A 17,784-nucleotide genomic window follows, 5' to 3' on the forward strand; every position below is an offset into this window, starting at 1 on the left:
AATAGTAAAGACTGAAAGGCTAAAAGAGAAAGGCATAAAAGAAAGTGAGACATCATTATAATGTGACTGATTCTAGCAGACACACATTTCCGTCTCACTAATAGAAAGCGGTAACAGCTCTACCTTCTTAGCATAATAACAAGTCCTGTTGAAGTGCATGTTTTCACATGTAAGCGCTTTTACCTCTGTAGCATCTGTTGTGCTGCCCTGAGTTATTCCTAAAAATTTAATGACACAAAAGACAAGAGGAAGGATGAAATAAGGGGAAGCATGTGCTAATGAAAATGTTCCGCTGAGAGAACAGAGAGCAAAGTGAAGAGGTAGTATGAGACAGAGAACTGTGAGAAACTGAAGACTAATTGAGTGTAAAACAACTCAAAAATGTTGTATTTGTGCCTGCGTGTTTGGATTTCAGAAATGTGAAAAATTGAAATTAAAAATGCCAAACACTAACAGAAACTGAGGATTTTTGTTGTTCTTGATTTGGTGTGGGAAAGACTTTTTAAAAATCAGTGTTTGGTTTTGAAGTAAAGAACACAAATAAAGCCATTTTCTCAAAGAACTCTAGAGTGGTTTCACATTAGGCACGATTGTTTTGTACCGCGCCTGAGCACGATTGCTCCCCTCTCCCATTTCCCCCACAGGTCTGCTTTCACATTAGTGACATAGTTCTGTGCCCCAGCACACTCGAGGATGTACACAGTCCGATAGCATAGGTGGCAGTATGCACGTAGTTGGTTTGCAACCACTCATATCATCACATGTGCCCACGCACATGTAAATACTGACAAATACTTTCATAAATCTCAGAGTTTTTGTGTGTAGTATCCAGTTGTCTTTGTATGTTTTCATCAGCCCAAATTTCAAGCAAGTATTTTGCTTCGTTATTCAACAGAGATCCTTTGGCAGCCATGTTTGTTATTGTTTTAACCAACAGAGCTATGATGTCACATAGCAGCCCACTTCCTTGTTTGAGCACGGTTAAGTGCACATGTTCCATGGACCGTGCTTGAAGAAACGTGAATCGTGCTTGAAACTATCTCTTCAAGCGGACTTTGCTGCTTGTGTTCACACTGATCTAAATGAACCGAACTTACAGTTTAAGCATATAAATATTATGAGCTTATAATGTGAAACCACCACTAGACTATGTTCACGGAATCAGGCCCGGACTTTGTCCATGGTTGTCCTTTCACACATGTAGCACACAGAAGGAGATAGTCTGTGTCAGACATGTTCTCACTTACTGGAAATACTCAGTTTGGTTATGTCATCAACATGCACACTAGCTCCATGTGAATACTCGATACACTTCTGTCTAATACAGGCTGACTCCGGCTCACTTGGACTTTACAAGGACTTTGCACTGGGGAACTAGTAGGGTAAAGTCCACCTAACGTCCGGGTCGACTCACATGCAGGTCCCCTGGGTAATGGCTAGAGAATGTCAGGGTTCAGGTGCATGTCTGAAAAGGGCTTGAGAAACTCATGTTTGCTGAACTGTACTTAGGGGGAGCTTGGTGAAATCACCCAATGCGTTCTGTTTCCCATGGGTGGTGGTGTTAATAGCACTAATGTTGATATGGCAGCCATAAGATTTTGTGTATACCAGCCTGAAACAAAACAAGCCAGCGTGTGGAGGTGGTATGATGATGATGATGTGTGTGTGTACTGTAATGTCATTAGACAGATTTGTATGTGTTGCTTGGATGCTGGTGCTTTTGATGAATACATCTACACTGTAACACTGTAGCCTAGCCCAGTACAGCTTTGTCTGCAAAATGCCTCGAAAGTCACTTACAAACTGTGCAATAATAGAAGCTAGTTACTGCAGGTGCCACACTGTTTTACACAGACTTTATGCAAATGAGCAGATGTTGAATTGGGATTGATCAGACATCCTACAAACATCACACAAATTTGGGGTTTTAAAGATTATAGTGCAGTTAAATACATCTGTCAGATCCACACACACACACATATACAAATACACATGTTACAGTCATGACCTAATCAGGTTGTGTTGGTGTAGTAACATGGTTAGAGGAATTAGTTTCACACTGATCTATTAGCGAGTATAAAGTTACACTTCACTTAATGACATGCTCCTCTGGCTCTTCTCTTTCCATGCTCCCTTATCTGACCTTTTCACTGGGTTGTTCAAAATTCTGCTACATTACACCAATTACCACAGCACAGCGCCAGACCTCACCACTTCTCCTCCACCTCGCTCCTTTCCTTTCCTTTTCCTTTCCTCCTCCTTTCCTTTCCTTCTATTACAGCTCTCTTTAATGAGTGGCAGCTAAATGAAACGTTTCTAAACAGGATGTTAATGAAAAATAGACAGATTTATTAGTCATAACTCTTCAGCTAATCACTTCCCCTTCCTAATAATTAGCCTGAGCTGAGTAAATCTTTTTACACTGTGGTCGCAGAGTGCTGAGCTGGTGCCAGACTGAGAGAGAGAGTGTTCCTTAACGCTCTGTTACATCACCCAGACTTTTTGTCAGAGTATGTTTTTCATGATGTTCTGACTCCTAATTAATTACCCACAATCAGCTTTTATAAACCTCATAGTTTACAGAATTAGCACCCAAGCAGTGAATGCATTTTGTTTTTCAGGTTCGTGTAAGAGGCTTAACTTTTATTGCGAATTTAATCCATTGATTTCCCTCCCAGTAAAAGCTTGATATTAAATGGAATCACCATTATCATGAGTAATGATGAAACTCAATTCTCACAGCAGGATGCCTGTGTGTGTGCGTGTGCGTATATATGTGTGACTTTATCTTTGTGTGTGCAAAAGGACACGATGTGTCATTTCACTGCGTCATGCTGGAGGGGTAGCTAATGATTTTCTGATTTCATTTCTCTAGTTATTCTGATTAGCAGTAGGAAAATAATGTGGAGAGACAGGAAATGAAAGAGGGGAGGAAAGGAACAAGAAAAGAAAGAAAGAAAGGAGAGGCGAGGAAAGAAAAGGTCGTTTTAACAAAAGGGGAGAGGGAAAACTCAAACGTGAAAAATGAAAAGGAAAGAAGCAGAGGGATGGAAAGGAAGACAACAAAGTATGTTTCTGTATGAATGAGCCCCTCTGACTCTGCCTTGTATCATAGTGTATCTATTTTTATTCTCGCCTTCCAGACAGCAGCGGGCCTCTAATCCTATAAAAGGCAGTCAGTGATATAAAACAACTACTGGGTGATGCCGCGCAGCTCAGAACTACACACACTTTATTAGCTCTCCTCACATCTCAGGTTAACATTAGTCCAAGGTTATTCACTTACACGAAGACAAACAGCCTCTATCTCTCTCTTTGTCTCAGCCACTTACACATCACTGTCCACAAGCTTGTTTGCCTTTGATCCGTCTTTTTATACTGAGTTATGTCCCACTTTGTTTCAAGGTTATGCCGCCACCCATATTTACCCTGTTCTCTCCACACTTTGTTCAGTCTTTCAGTCTTTGATCTCAATTTTCTTCACTTTCCCTTGTATCTGCTTTTCTACTCTTTACCCATGTCTCTTCTATCTCACTTTGTTTTTGCAGTCCCTCATTTCTCTGCCTCACACTTGCACACCTTGCTTTTCCCTCTGGCTCAGATAGAGACCACCAGACATTTCTGATAACTCTTTTCTGAACTGCTGGCTCTTACAGCTTTAAAGATACACCACCAGTCAAAGGATTGAGCACACTTTCCCAGACTTCTGACTGGTAGTGTACCAGCAAATATAATAGCAGTTGTCTGATATGGTGGTCCCATTTATAACAGGCACTTGTCATACTCTAATAATAGACTGCAGGATCCCCGGTAAACTAAAATAACAGTAGAATCACTGGCTTTAATTATCAGAGGATGTGAAAATCAGCTGCACTCAGTGCAGCAGACATAGTCTCTCTCTGTAGCCTGGAGTCAGACTGAGAGGGAAAAGGGAAGCAGCAATTTGAGCCTGAGGCTAATAGACCAATCAGTGAAGACTTGGCATAACACTAACAACATAAGGGAAAGGAGGGGGTCTGCTTTGTCACACAATATGTAAACCTTTAGGGCCTGTGTCCCATATGAAAATACATCTGTATCACCTGTATTTTGCCCAGCAGCTGTATAGTCACTGTGCTAAGGGTTTTATTTTCACATGTACATACGATGCCTGCAGTGAAATATAGGGTGGCATAAACTCCTGAGGCTGTGCAATGAGCAGATAAGAATAAAAATAACATGAGTATATATAAGTATGTAAGTATTAAAATGCTAAAGTGCATGTTGCCCAGGTGTGTACTTGGGTATTTGGGCTGTCTTCTTCTTCTTTGTCTTCTTCTTCTTCTTTTTCATCTTCTTCTTCATCATCTTCTTCTTCTTATTAATAATATTATTATTATTATTAGCAGTAGTAGTAATTATATTTTATTTATATTTAGTGTATATGAAATATCAAGTATTCAAATATGCAAATGTGCAGGGAAATGCATCGGAGAGGACTGTGCTAGATAAGGCAGAGGACATAGAGAGGTCGCCATCCTGATGGTTTGAGAACAAATGTATTTAGCATGATCATGCTCAGATAGCGACCATGATCATGCTAAATACATGCTAAGGACATGCATGTTCTTGAAATCTAAACAGTAAAGAGGATGCCTGACTAAGTACATTTTGTCAGTTCTGATTTGCGTAACATTTGCGGTTCAAGCTATCATCTGAATGAATGTCGAAAACTCATTTTTCACCCTGCATTCATGTGAGTGCACCTCTGTGTGCACTGATTTCTTCCCAGTGTCACGTGAACTCAGTACTCCAAACTGTCTATTTGAGTGTGCTGATCTATGTTGTGTTAGTCTTGTGATGTGCACTGGCAACCTGCCCAAGGCATTTCCTTGTTTTCTGGGCAATGTGCACTGGGATAGAATCCAGCTTTGGCTCAATTGGATGAAGAACAAGCAAGTAAAAATGAGCAAATATAGCAGAGAAGGAGTAATCAAAGGTATAATTTGAATTGCTTCCTCACTGACTGCCTTTATCTTTGCCAGTTTACTGCTACATTAGTCAGGGCCTTGTGGATGCCATTGTTTTTCCCGCCCACATCCTGCAGTCACACTGTTGAATGACACTCTTCTCTTTGAGACCTGCTCTTAATCTGTCCATCAAGTCTCTTGATCTTGCTCCTACTCTCCTTTAGGGTGAGCTGTGTGCTGACAGTGCTGTGCTTTGTTGTTGCACTGTCCTTCTTCATATTATACACCCACAGAGCCAGAATTCGACATTGCCATCCATCCTGTTTTCAATCACCCCTAATGTGAAACTTTTACATCTCCTCGTTGTTGCTTGTCTCCTTACTCACGCAACTTCTGTTTGCTGTAACACTCCTTCCTCCTCTGCATCTTCATCTCCTTTGGTTTCAGCCCAAACACTTCCCCAACCCCTGCTTCTGTCCACATCCCTTCCTATGGCTGCCTCCTCTTCTCTCCTCGCTCTTCCCCTCCATCTGATTGCTCGTTAGTTGGTATGCAGGCTTGGACCCCCATCGTGCAGTCTGCCTGTCAGCACTCTCTCTTTCCATTTCCCTTCCCTCCTCCTTCTTTATTTCTCTTTCCTACTGCCCACTCTTTGTACCATAAAACAGCATAAAGAAAAAGACTGCGGAGGGACAGGGGGATGGATAAATGGATGGAAAAAGGAGGAAGAAAAGAGAATAAATGGGTTACTAGACGAGGGAATGTTTTCACTTAAAAAAAGAATTAAGAAAGAAAATAACACCCGAGAGATAAAAAGCGGAAACGGAGAGGACGATGGAAATGGGGGAGTGGCTAGGTTGATGATAATATATGGATGGACTTCTGTGAAGGTGGAAGCTTGCTAGCAGAATGAGAACTGGGTCTCGAGTGACAGAGTATTATATTAAAAAGTAAATTGATATGCAAATGTGGAATGTGTGGCTTTGGAGGACAGGGATAGCCTGTTGTCCTCAGTGAAGTGGAACAGAGAGAGAAACGGAGAGAAAGGTGAGAACCCGGGTGTGATACTGATATTGTCCTCTATTAATGTGTGTGTGTTTTGCGTAATTAGTGCAGGTGTGCGTACTTTTAAATCTGCATGAATATACAGCAGTGTGAGCCAGCAGAGTACAGTACAGTTGTACAGGAGATTAAAGAAGCAGCTAATGGAAACGCAGGAGAACATCTCCACTCAAGAGCCTCTGAATGTTCATTCTGTAACTGCTTGTGACATCCAATTCAGTAGCTGACAACTAGCACACTCATCTGGGTTATGTGGCGACTATAACTATATCAACAAACGAAAGTACTATTGCAAAAGTTGTTATGGGATATGCCTTGGCCACAATCTTTTCTCCTACAACATAAATTGACATACTGCTAATTCCCATTGTTAAAGACAGGAATGTGAACCACAGACTAGAGTTTCCAGCTATCCATCCATCCATGATCTATACTGCTTATCTAAGAAGAGTGACATGGGGCTGGAGCCAATCCCAGCTGGCATTGGGTGAGAGGTGGGGTACACCCTGGACAGGTTTCCAGTCTATCACAGGGCTGACACTTAGAGACAGACAACCACACAAGCCCACATTCACTCCTACGGGCAATTTTGAATCGCCAGTCACCCTAAACTGCATGTCTTTGGACTGTGGGAGGAAGCTGGGGTACCCGGAGAGAACCCAAGCAGGCACAGTGAGAACATGCAAACAGAAATGTCAATCATCTGATGTTAGGCTGAAGCTACCGCGCTTTTGGATTATTATTTGTTGAAAAATCCATCCCATCTTCAAATCAGCATCGACTTTTTGAATACTTAACCACAAGTGCTGAACATTCTCACTACAGGGTCCACAGTAGCTGTTGCAGAGCTTTCACACATATCACTCGATATTCTACACCAAATTTACACAGTTGAGGTGCAATTCTAATTGTATTTTTCTGAGCAGGACCTGTCATCTGCCTTGACTTAAGTTGGATAGATCATTCTTGATGCTCTTTTCCTGCACCTTAACAATGCAGCTGCTTTAACATAGCCATAAAAACAATAATCATGTTTTTGATGGCCAAAATGAATATGATAGGGACAGTGAAGATTTCTCAAATAGGTCCAGCCTGCATTTTATGCATTTTAATGAAAGGTTTGTAGATAATTTCAATATAAATACGTCCTTCTTAAACGAACAAAAAAGGAATCTGCTCAGCATTACTTTTCACCAAACACCAACCTTTGACAGACATTATTTTTAACAGAAATTTCTGTAAAGTGGAGACTAATGCATACATACATTTGATTACCCTCACACAACAATTTGTTCTGTTCTGCTTTTTTTTAATTACTGCCACATCTTTCAGTTTTAAATGTGAAAACTCAACAAAAACCTGAGTTCTTAAAAATAAATACCTGTGGCATCAGAAAATGGCCTTCACATTCACTGTCCTGCTGAGTCTTTAATAGATGAAGTACAAGTCAGCTGCACTTCCAGTAGTTTAGGGTATTCAATAAAACCCAGTTCAGACACACACAGACAGCTGTTGGGGGAAACAAAAGCCACAGCCATGTCAGGTTTTGTGCCATGTTTAAGACTGCAATGCTAATGATTCATGACATTTCTAACTGGAGAGGAGAAATGAGTTGCTCTTTAATTACTATGGAAATGTGTTCATTTCCCATCAGACACACACACACACACACACACACATGCAGCCACCCACCCATGGAGCAACAGACACAAACAAAGATACACATCCAGCAGTGATAGTGAAGTGTTTTAAGCGGAGGTCCGGGTGTTTTGCAGAACATGCACACATGTAGGTGTGTCTGTGTGTGTGTGTCTGTGTGTGTGAATGTAGTAGGGGGTGGAGGCTCATGGGATTATCACACTCGGAGCAGAGGTGTGACCCATGTCCCCGTTCCCCATATGTTCTACACACATGGCCCAAGGTGCTTTATATGTGTGAGTGTGTGTCAAGGGGATAATGATAGTCCCCTGGTGTTCAATTGGCTTATGCCCAGCTGTGGAGCCCAACTCCCCTTTTATAAGAACATTATTCCTCCCCTCTTTCCTTGTTTTCCCCCAAATGTCAGCAACCGGCCTCTACCCTCGTGCGTGTGTGTGTGTGTGTGTATTCCCAAGATACACTATTGATGTCTGGGTTATACCATGCATTCAGCTATGTAAAATCAACACAAGGATTAAACACCAAGTGACTGACATTTACTGAGCCTACTGAGACCCCACCTTTCTCCATTCCTGATGCCTGTGTGTGTTTCTCATTATTAGTCATAACATTACTCTGTTTCTCCTGTACTCAGTATTCCTCTCGTTTATTATTTCTGTCCTTTTTGTCTTTATCTCATTTCTCCTCTCAGTTTTCATTATTAAATCTTTATTAAATCTTTCTTTCAGTCTCCTTTGCTCTTCTGTTCTCCTTGCTACTGCTTCCTTAAATCACATCCTGACTGTGCTGCACATTCCAGTTACCCTTGACTCTAAGCCCAGATCAATTTATCTTCATGATGGACAGACACACTGACTGGTCGCTGATTTACCTGTACAGCAACAGTGGAGGAGAAGAGAAATGAGGAGAATACATATATGTTGAGTTTAGTACCTCATTATGTGATTATGATGGAAACTGAAACTGCTTTTACATTTTATGTTTTTTGGCCTACATTTTTGTGCTGAATTTAAAAGAGCAGTAATTCTCACTGACAGTTATGGCTGATTGAAAAAGTAGAAAGAAAAATGCACTGATGCAGACATATGACACACACAGACACACACACTAGCAGTGTCCCCTGTGAGGTCTGTAAAACAGACTAAGTTTAACACTTCCTCACAGCTGGACAACAGGAATGATTTGATCAATTTGTCAATACTTTGTCTTGATCGCTCAACCGACCTACGCAGCAGGGTATGTGCATGTGTGGGCAGGGGGTTTGAAAAGGGCATAGATGTGACGGTTAATGGCCAGAAGGGTCCATAGATGGATAAAGAGACGAATGCTATACAATGCATAGATCTGCCTCTATAGGGACATCTGTGACACACATGCACACTCATTCACTCAACCTCAGGCATCACAGCTTAGGAGGAAGTCTGAACGTGACAGGTAGACACAGAGGAAAAGAGGAATAGTGTGTGTTTTTCCTCCAGGCTTGTCCTATACAAAGACTTGGGTGTGTAGAGACAAGAGAAAATATCTAGTTCTTCACACACACATACACACACACACACACATGGTGCAGTGTCGCTTGGGGTTTTCCTGGAAATATCATAGATTTATTATAGCAAAGGTACAGTATAGTATGTGTGAAATTGCATGTACACACTCAAGAGTATGTGATCTTCCACAGATGGGCTACAATACTGTATTGACATAGTATATATGGGTTAATATACAGGGCTGTAATGCAGCTCTGCAACTCTTTCTAGACACTGTGGATATATCAAAGCCAAACAAGACCCAGATGAAGAGAAGATGCAGTTTCAGCATAGAAGAGGTAAAGACAAACACACACACCCCCAAATAAAAACAACAGTACACATCCACATAGATAAACAATGTCTTTTGTTGCAATCAAAACCTGGAATGTGTCGTTTCCTTATCATATGCTAGAATCATGATGGATACACATTTTGTTTTTGTTTTGTTTTCCAAATACAGTGATTTATTTTTAAATGCATGTTTATGCAAGCACACGCACGCACACACACACACACACACACACACACACACACACACACACACGTAATCTGTCTTTAAACCAAACTTCACACCCACCGGCAGTGACTCAGATTGCTGCCTGTTTTTTATGGCAATAAACAACTGACAGAAGGTGGAATATTTCATCAACAGGAACTCAGTCAAACACTCAGCAACACCCTGAAAAGTACTGTTTATTTATTCACATACAATGCTCCTACGTTGTTTGCATAACGTCAAATGTATCACAAGAACCTAAACAGTAGGAGCAGCCTGTACAGGACAGAGTAAAAGTCTAACTTTGTCAGCTGAGGAAACCACATTGTTTCATACTTTCTTGCAAATGTTTGCTGGCAGAGTGAAGCACCTTATGGGTTCCTGTTAAAATTATGAATAATTTTAACACCATTGCTAACAAACTAGTTATGTGTTTCATTATGTAATAATTTTTAATGTCACTCAAACAGAGCATCCACACTCAAGTACCCATGTGCACTCACATCACGCAAAAGTCCGAGTACGCCGAGGGAAAAAACTTTTCCTTTATGGAGACCAACATCTTATTAAATCTACTAACCTTTTAGAAAAAAACTGTCCAACCATATACAGTACCTGGTAAAAACTGAGTATATGTGCATTTATCTTTCTCTCCCCACTTGCCCAATTTTCCACTCTTGAAGTCAAGCTTCCAGGGAGCAGGACCTACATCCATCCTCACACCTACGAAGACCCCAACCAGGCTGTCAGAGACTTTGCCAAAGAGATTGATGCTTCCAATATCCGCATAGAGAGAGTCATTGGAGCCGGTGAGTAAAACTGGGGTAGACACTAATTAAACAGTCAAACAAGCATTCAAATGTAATGAATTAAAATGTAGGGATTCCTTTGACTCATATTTGACTGGTACTTTGAGAGCCAATGTACCAGAGTCAAATTCCTCATGTGTCCGACACACCTGGCCAATAAAGCAGATTCTGATTCAGATTCTAATTCTGATATTTGCATGCATGGGCTTTTTTTTCCTTATTTTTGCAAATTAAACTAAAACATCTAAGTAGCACCAAAATTCTGGATGCCAATTATATATTCAATATAATATACTAGAAAACTCCCAAAAATTCTGATGAGTACTCAGATATTTTTTGGTACAAGCTCTTATTTTTTGCCAGAAAGTTTCATAGTTTGATTAATCCTTTGTGTGTGTGTGTGTGTGTGTGTGTGTGTAGGAGAATTCGGGGAGGTGTGCAGTGGTCGGCTGCGTGTGCAAGGAAAGAGGGAGATCTACGTGGCCATCAAGAGTCTGAAGGCGGGCTACTCTGACAAACAGAGGAGGGACTTCCTGTCTGAGGCCTCCATCATGGGACAGTTTGACCACCCGAACATCATCAGGCTGGAGGGTGTCGTCACCAAATGTGAGTGATGAATAAAAACTCTTCTCGCGTGTGGGTGGGTGAAGTGTTTGGTTGTGTAATAATAATAATAATGTTTCTTTTTCTGTATGTGTACTGTAGTGAGTGTGTGTGTGTGTGTGTGTCTGTCACATACCTGCATGGGACACAGCGGAGCTGATGGTGCTGACCCTGGATGAGATAAAAGCTCCATTACCATGGTAATACATTGGTGACGTGTGGCAGGTGCATGTGAGCTGCACAGACATGCAGGGGAACCCTGAAATTCTCTAAACATTACCCAGGGGAGCTGTATGTGAGAATGTAAATGTCTGAGTCAGTCGACCCAGACATTAAGTGGAGTGAGTCCGAGTAGGCTGGAGTGAGCCCATATGAGACGTCGTACCATCCGGAGTATTCACACAGAGCTAGGGTGAATGTTGATGATGTTCTGTCACATGATCAGCATGAAACTGGAACAATGCAAACATCCAGTGGTGAAGAAAAATGGTCATTTACAGTGACGCCAATGAAAATATCTAACTGCGGACATGATGTGATTCAGGAACTTCTGTTGTTAAGAGCCACAACTGTCAGACAAATGTAAAGTATGGCAAGAGACTCAGTTGTTTATGACTAAATTACAAACTGGCTACAAGACCATGTCATGTCCCGCCTCCTGCGCACTGTACCTGGGCGTGCCCCCTGTGCATAAACCAATTGCAGTAGGTGAGAGCATGGGCTACCTCCTGTTGTATGCTACATGTTTGAAAGGGCAACTCTGGACATTTCCAGGCCTTTTTCTGCAGACTTAGTCTGGAGTTCAAGTGTGTAAACGGTTGGTCTCTCAAACAGACACTTCTTTACTTCATATGATTATGTTAAACAATTAGAGCAAGTGTGTGTGTGCTCATGTAGGTGAGATAAGCTGTGTTTTAATATTAGCTGGATTAGTGTGGACGTACTCTCAGACTCTTCTTCCCTATCCCATTCAATTCACGCTCCTCAGTGTCACTGCTTGGTTTCTCTTCTGATCTGACATCTTTTTCTGCTTGTGAGAGTTCTGCAGACAGGCAAGAGGAAGGAGAGAGAGGGTACAAAAAAAGAACTGTAATGCAGGCAGATAAATTAACCTCTGCTTCCCCCCCCCCCTTCTCCCTCTATCACACATAACACACACGCAAATCCTCAGTCCATCACACTTTGGCGCTCAGTGGCACTTAGGCCAACAACAAAAGAGCAAATGCATATGCATAGGCTTTTATCATGAATATTAATAATTCATAAAGTTAATTGGATGTGTTTTTTAGCCTCATGAATATTCAGTTGCATGCATATTACAAATGAAACTCCACTGCATTTCTTATTCATTTCCTCTTGTGCTGTCTCTTTCTGCCTAAATAATGTTTGATATGTAATAACTGTGACCTTTGGTTAGAAAAATCGAGGCTGTTTTTAGAAGAACTACAGCAACAAACCAAATCAAATGCTTTTTTTTCCTTCTTACAGGCACAATTATGGCACTGTGCTTTCTGTAACACTCACTATTCTGATTTTTAAAAATCTGAATAAATTAAAGAAGTACCCGCAAATCCTAAAAATGACAATAGTGAAAACAACTAAATAGCAGAAGGGCAGCTTGACAAGCAATAAGGTGCTTTTTCTGTGTTGTATACATATATGTTTGTGTACATAATATATTTGTGTGTTGTTTTATTTTGCTATGTGCATGTAATGAGCATCTGTCTGCTTTTACACACGTGTCTCTCCTCACCTGTCTTCACGGCACATTGAGAAGCTGATAGAGCCCCTCAGAAACAAATCTCACTAGCAGGGCAGTAATTTCACAGGTCATAGCCCAGGGTGTGTATGTGCGAGTCAGGGGGTGAGAGTTGAGATGGGTCAATAATTCCTTCAGGCCTTTTTCTCTGGCACCAGCTGGTTCCCTCACACCACCCTCAGTCTAATCAGGCAGACTGACCCAAACTGCTCTGGGCCCAGGTGTGTTGGAGTGATTTGTGCAGGTATAAGCAGTAGCAGTAGTAGGAGTAGTACTGCTTGAAGTAGTTTTAGGAGTAATTGCTGTTTTGCTGTGGTAGGACTAGTCGAGGTGTCAGTAATGGCAGAAGTACAGCAGAAGTAACAATGATAATAATGGCAGGAGTAGCTAATAAAGCTATAGCAGGATCATTGTAATAGAGTACCATAGTAATGGGAACAAAGTTAGCAGTTTTGCAATTCCAGTTCCCTCGCTCTGAAGTCAGTGGGTTTTTTGAATGGGTTTTTGTTTAGACACCTGAAATTGGGTCTGGGGTTAACACAAGGTCAATACATTTTCATATTTTCACATGAATTACACCAGTAAATACCCCGCTCGTGATTTTTAATGCTTTTAATGCAAGTGGCTAAATGAAACTATATAGGCTGTCCGGGATTTTACATCATCAAACCAAATATGGACACTCGTCTCCTTTCTACTCCACCTTTACAGCCCCGTTATTTTTAAACTTGCACACTTGCAAACTATAGTTCCTTTCTAGACTAACAATAGTTTTTTTTTATGCCCGGCGATTGTATTTGGACTTCAAAAATCATAAAACTGGTGTTCACCTGTGAAGATTATCTTGCTAAACAAAATGTGTACCTGTTATAAACTTTTGTTTGCCACAGAGCTTATTTCCTGCAATAATCCAAAAGCATATGGAAAAAATCCCATTGGCCTTTTGTTGAGGGAACCAGGGTTGTACTAACTTCCGGGTTTGCATAAAAAAATATGTTGTCCCTATGACACTCTGTCTATGAAGTTGGAACAAAGAGGCATTTAGCTTAGCTTAACTTAGCATAAAAACTGGGAACAGAGGAAAACCACTAGCCCAGCTCTGTCCAAAGATAATAACATTTCCAGGACTCCAAGAAATTACTGGACACATAATCCCCACATAGCCACAGGTTGTTGTCTTTACTCTTTGCTCTTTGTATAAACTAAACAAACACATTTTAATGTGTCAATTAGTGAGCGTCATGCTGGCTCCTTACTACACAATATTATTGTCTAATATGTAAGATGGTCATTGTGTCAAATTACACAATCAGAGAGTGATAATGTCTTGCCCCAACTTGGACTTGATAGGAGGAATAATACAACCTTGTAGTATGAGGTAGTGATGATGGCAGATGTTGTACAGTAGTATTAATGGTTGTAGTGGTATTAATTATAATTTTGCACAACTGCATTTTGCACTGGGGTATGTGCATGAGTGCTTGTTTTCCTGTTTTATTACTTTCCATGTGTGTGTGTGTTTTCACTGCTTAAAACTTCATAAGACTTCAGCTCCTTCCATGTGCCACTCTAATAACCTACCCTGCTGTCTGTCACCTGATTGTTGCTATTGTCATGATAATTAGAGCACCACATGCAGAAATGGAGGAAAAACCCCCAGCTCTCTCTGTCTGTCTGTCTGCACATCAGAAAAAAAGCAGCAATCTGCCCCCCCATTCCTTCCCACTCCCCCATCTCCTTATCTTCCCTTCATCTCCCCCATCCCTCATTTTAACAATCCATCCTTTATGTGTTTTACAATCGCTGCAACAATCGGCTCATTTGGAAAACCCTCAATTACCAAGCTCCATCTCATCTGCCCACATCACATGTGCCCGGAGCCACACACACACACACACACAAACACACAAACACACACACACACACACACACACACACACACACATTTAAAAACTACTCTACAACGGTGCTGCTAAAATTGACAAAACTGCACGCGAGCTTTCTTCTCCACCCATCTTCTATTTGAAGAAACCAGTGATTAGTTTTAACTGTGTTTCTTTGTGCACTGAACAATAAGTGTTTCAGAGTGTTTGAAATTATTCACATTTTTGAATATGTATGCAGATCTGGAGATTGGCCTGCAGCAACAAATGAGGAAGTAGTACGTAGAAGAAAATGTGATAATAGGCAGAGGGAGGAAAGGAGAAGTGAATGGAAGAGATAGGATAGGATATAGGAGTGAGGAAATGACATAAGATGGGACTTGAGAACAAGGTGGAGGACGGGGGGGTGCGAAGAGATTTCAGGAAAAGAGGGGTGGATAGATGAGAGGAGAGATGATGGGGAGACAAACGTGAGGAAATGAGAGAAGATGAGAAAGCGAGGGGGGAGGAGAGGTGAAGAGAGGAGAGGAGATAAGGTTATTGAGTTTCTGTCTCTGTGTTTCTCCACATACTCACATGGCGCTTCCCAGAACACAGATCTGTCCTGTGTTAAAAGCATTGTATAATTTAGTTCAGACCCTTAACATTAATCAATATAGCAGTTATTTCATTTTCTCCTTTGTACCTTGGGCTGCCTCATTCAATAATGCGATAATGCTGCCCACTGGCACACACACAGATACTGTAGCCACTCACAATGTAATTGTCCAGATGTATACGGTCTATCACGTTCATTTACACTCACACCAACACAGAAACCTCTTCTCATGACCAAACAAGCCTCTCATAGTTCAGTTGACTAGATATGCTGTATATACCTACAGTACTCCTTATCACTTTCATAGACACACACACACACACACACACAGCAATTTACTAATTCACACACATGCATGAATGATCATAGCTTTGTCCTGGGAAAAGCAGAGGCAACACTTTCTACTTTTACTTAATGAAGAGTTCTAAAAAGGTGAAAACTCTGCTCTAATCCGTTCCATATCACACTCCACCTGGCAGAATATCAATACCTCCTCTGCACACACACACACACACACATACCCGTACACTGGGAGGTGTCTTTAGCCCTGCAAACAGCTGTGTTATTTCTGAAGACACTGAAAGGCAATACATTTGAATGAATATGAATGTGATTAGTTAATTATGTACTTTAAAGAGGAAATTGAGGACCGCTCGTAAATGTTTGGCAGAGGAGCTCTAGGACAAGCTCTGTGTGTGTGTGTGTGTGTGTGTGTGTGTGTGTGTGTATTCTGCTGTAAGTGTGGATGACAAGTGATGAAGCTGCAACAAGAAATTAGATGGGTTCATTGTGCTGTTGAGTGTGTCTCTATTTTCACTGGCACCTGACAAAAAAAAAAACGGAGCATGAGCTAATGTACGAGTACAGTGTGTGAGTGCATGTGGTTGGTTTTATTGGTTTCTGTTATCTTTCAGGGTTGCAGGGATAATTCTGTATGGCAGGCATCCAGATGACTGGTAATAATGTGTGTCTGTGTGTGTGTGAGTACCTGCCAGGCTCACATGGTCCTCGACACTGCCACAACAGGATGAATGTGTTTCATTGTGTTTCTCACTTGACCGCATCTAACATCACAGTCCTGAAGATAATATTCTCCTTCAGCGGTAACATACACGGGCTTGCACACACGCATAGTGCATACAAACACACACTCCTAGTTGCTTCCATTTCATGGCTGTCTACGTTACCTTAGACCAAATCATTACCCTAAAATTCACTGATTAACCAGATGCTGGTCCCCATGAGGAAGGTGGAGTCCCCAAAATGTGTGTAAATAGGTGTTGGTCCCCACAGTGTCAGTAATACCAGACACACATCTCCTGGTGGACAGATGGCTCCGAAAAGTCAGGTCTGTATTTTGACAGGATCAGTCTCATCCACTATTTAATCTGCTGCCGTGACACAGTACATACACAGCCCTCGTATGTTCTCCACCTCCAATCGGAGCTGAAATCAGTCGTCAGCCTCCTGCTCATGCCCACGTGCCGTGCCCTGAAACCAGCTCCGTCTTATACACATGCACACACACACAGAGCGATACACCACACACAGCACAGGCCCCGTGTGGAGATAAATGTGAGCAGCAGTCCTCTCCCCCAGCAGAAGAAAATCCAATTCTCTTTCACTTTTATCCCTGAGACTAATGTTACTGTCAAAGAAGACACCACCACCAGAGACCAGGCAACTATGTTTGTGCGCGTGTGTCCTTGTGTGTGTGCGTGTGTGTGTTTTCTGCAGTGCGATAGTGAATTCATTTAAGGTGATGTATTGCTGTCTTTACCTACAATCTCACTGTAGGCCTCTCTGGTGTTGTTCCTGCTTTTCCATGACAAGCTTCTGAACCCCCCCCTCCCCACCTTTTCATTTCCTCCCCTCTCTCCTCCCTTCTTCTGCCTCTCCTTCCCTCCTCATCCCCTTCTTTCCTCATCTACTCCAAGCCAAGCCAACTTTCCTCTCCCTTATCTTGGAACCCTTTTGCTTATTTCATTCCATTTTGCACTACACAGGTTTTATATTTCTCTTGCATTCACGTTTTTGAATGTTTTAACCTTTTCTTTCAGTTCATATGTCTCTAACTTCTCTCTCCCTTTCAGTTTAACAAAATGAGACTTAAGATGTTTTAATCAAGAGCACATAATAAAACAAAGTATTTACCATATGCAATAAATATAGTACATTAAAACTAGTATTATTACTAGTTGCTAATAACCTTAATAAAAAGAAATACAATCAAATGGAATGATCCATTACAGTATATACAGTAGATAAATGTATTAAAGTAGCTACATGTGGAGAGTTTGAATGAGCTGATCTCTTGGAAAGGAGCACAAAGTTGTTTTATGGTTTGTTTGTTTGTTTGTTTGTTTTGTTTGAGAAATTGTATTTTTTACTTTTTGCCATTTCTGCGTTCTTTAACAAAACATGTCACAAGCAGACT

The 17,784-nt window shown here is 41.3% G+C and overlaps 1 protein-coding gene across 2 annotated transcripts in view; it reads left to right on the top strand.

Moving 5' to 3' along the window:
- LOC109969361 (ephrin type-A receptor 3-like) overlaps positions 1-17,784 on the top strand; it is a 91,564-nt gene that overhangs the window by 59,704 nt on the left and 14,076 nt on the right. For both annotated transcript variants that reach the window (XM_020616190.1, XM_020616191.1), the window contains exons 11-13: positions 9,428-9,495; positions 10,379-10,504; positions 10,925-11,110. In XM_020616190.1, coding sequence (XP_020471846.1) covers positions 9,428-9,495; positions 10,379-10,504; positions 10,925-11,110 — 380 coding nt within the window. The remainder of the gene's footprint in view (positions 1-9,427; positions 9,496-10,378; positions 10,505-10,924; positions 11,111-17,784) is intronic.

The sequence above is a fragment of the Monopterus albus genome, unplaced genomic scaffold, assembly GCF_001952655.1.
Source record: "Monopterus albus unplaced genomic scaffold, M_albus_1.0 scaffold172.1, whole genome shotgun sequence".
Lineage (NCBI taxonomy): Eukaryota > Metazoa > Chordata > Actinopteri > Synbranchiformes > Synbranchidae > Monopterus > Monopterus albus.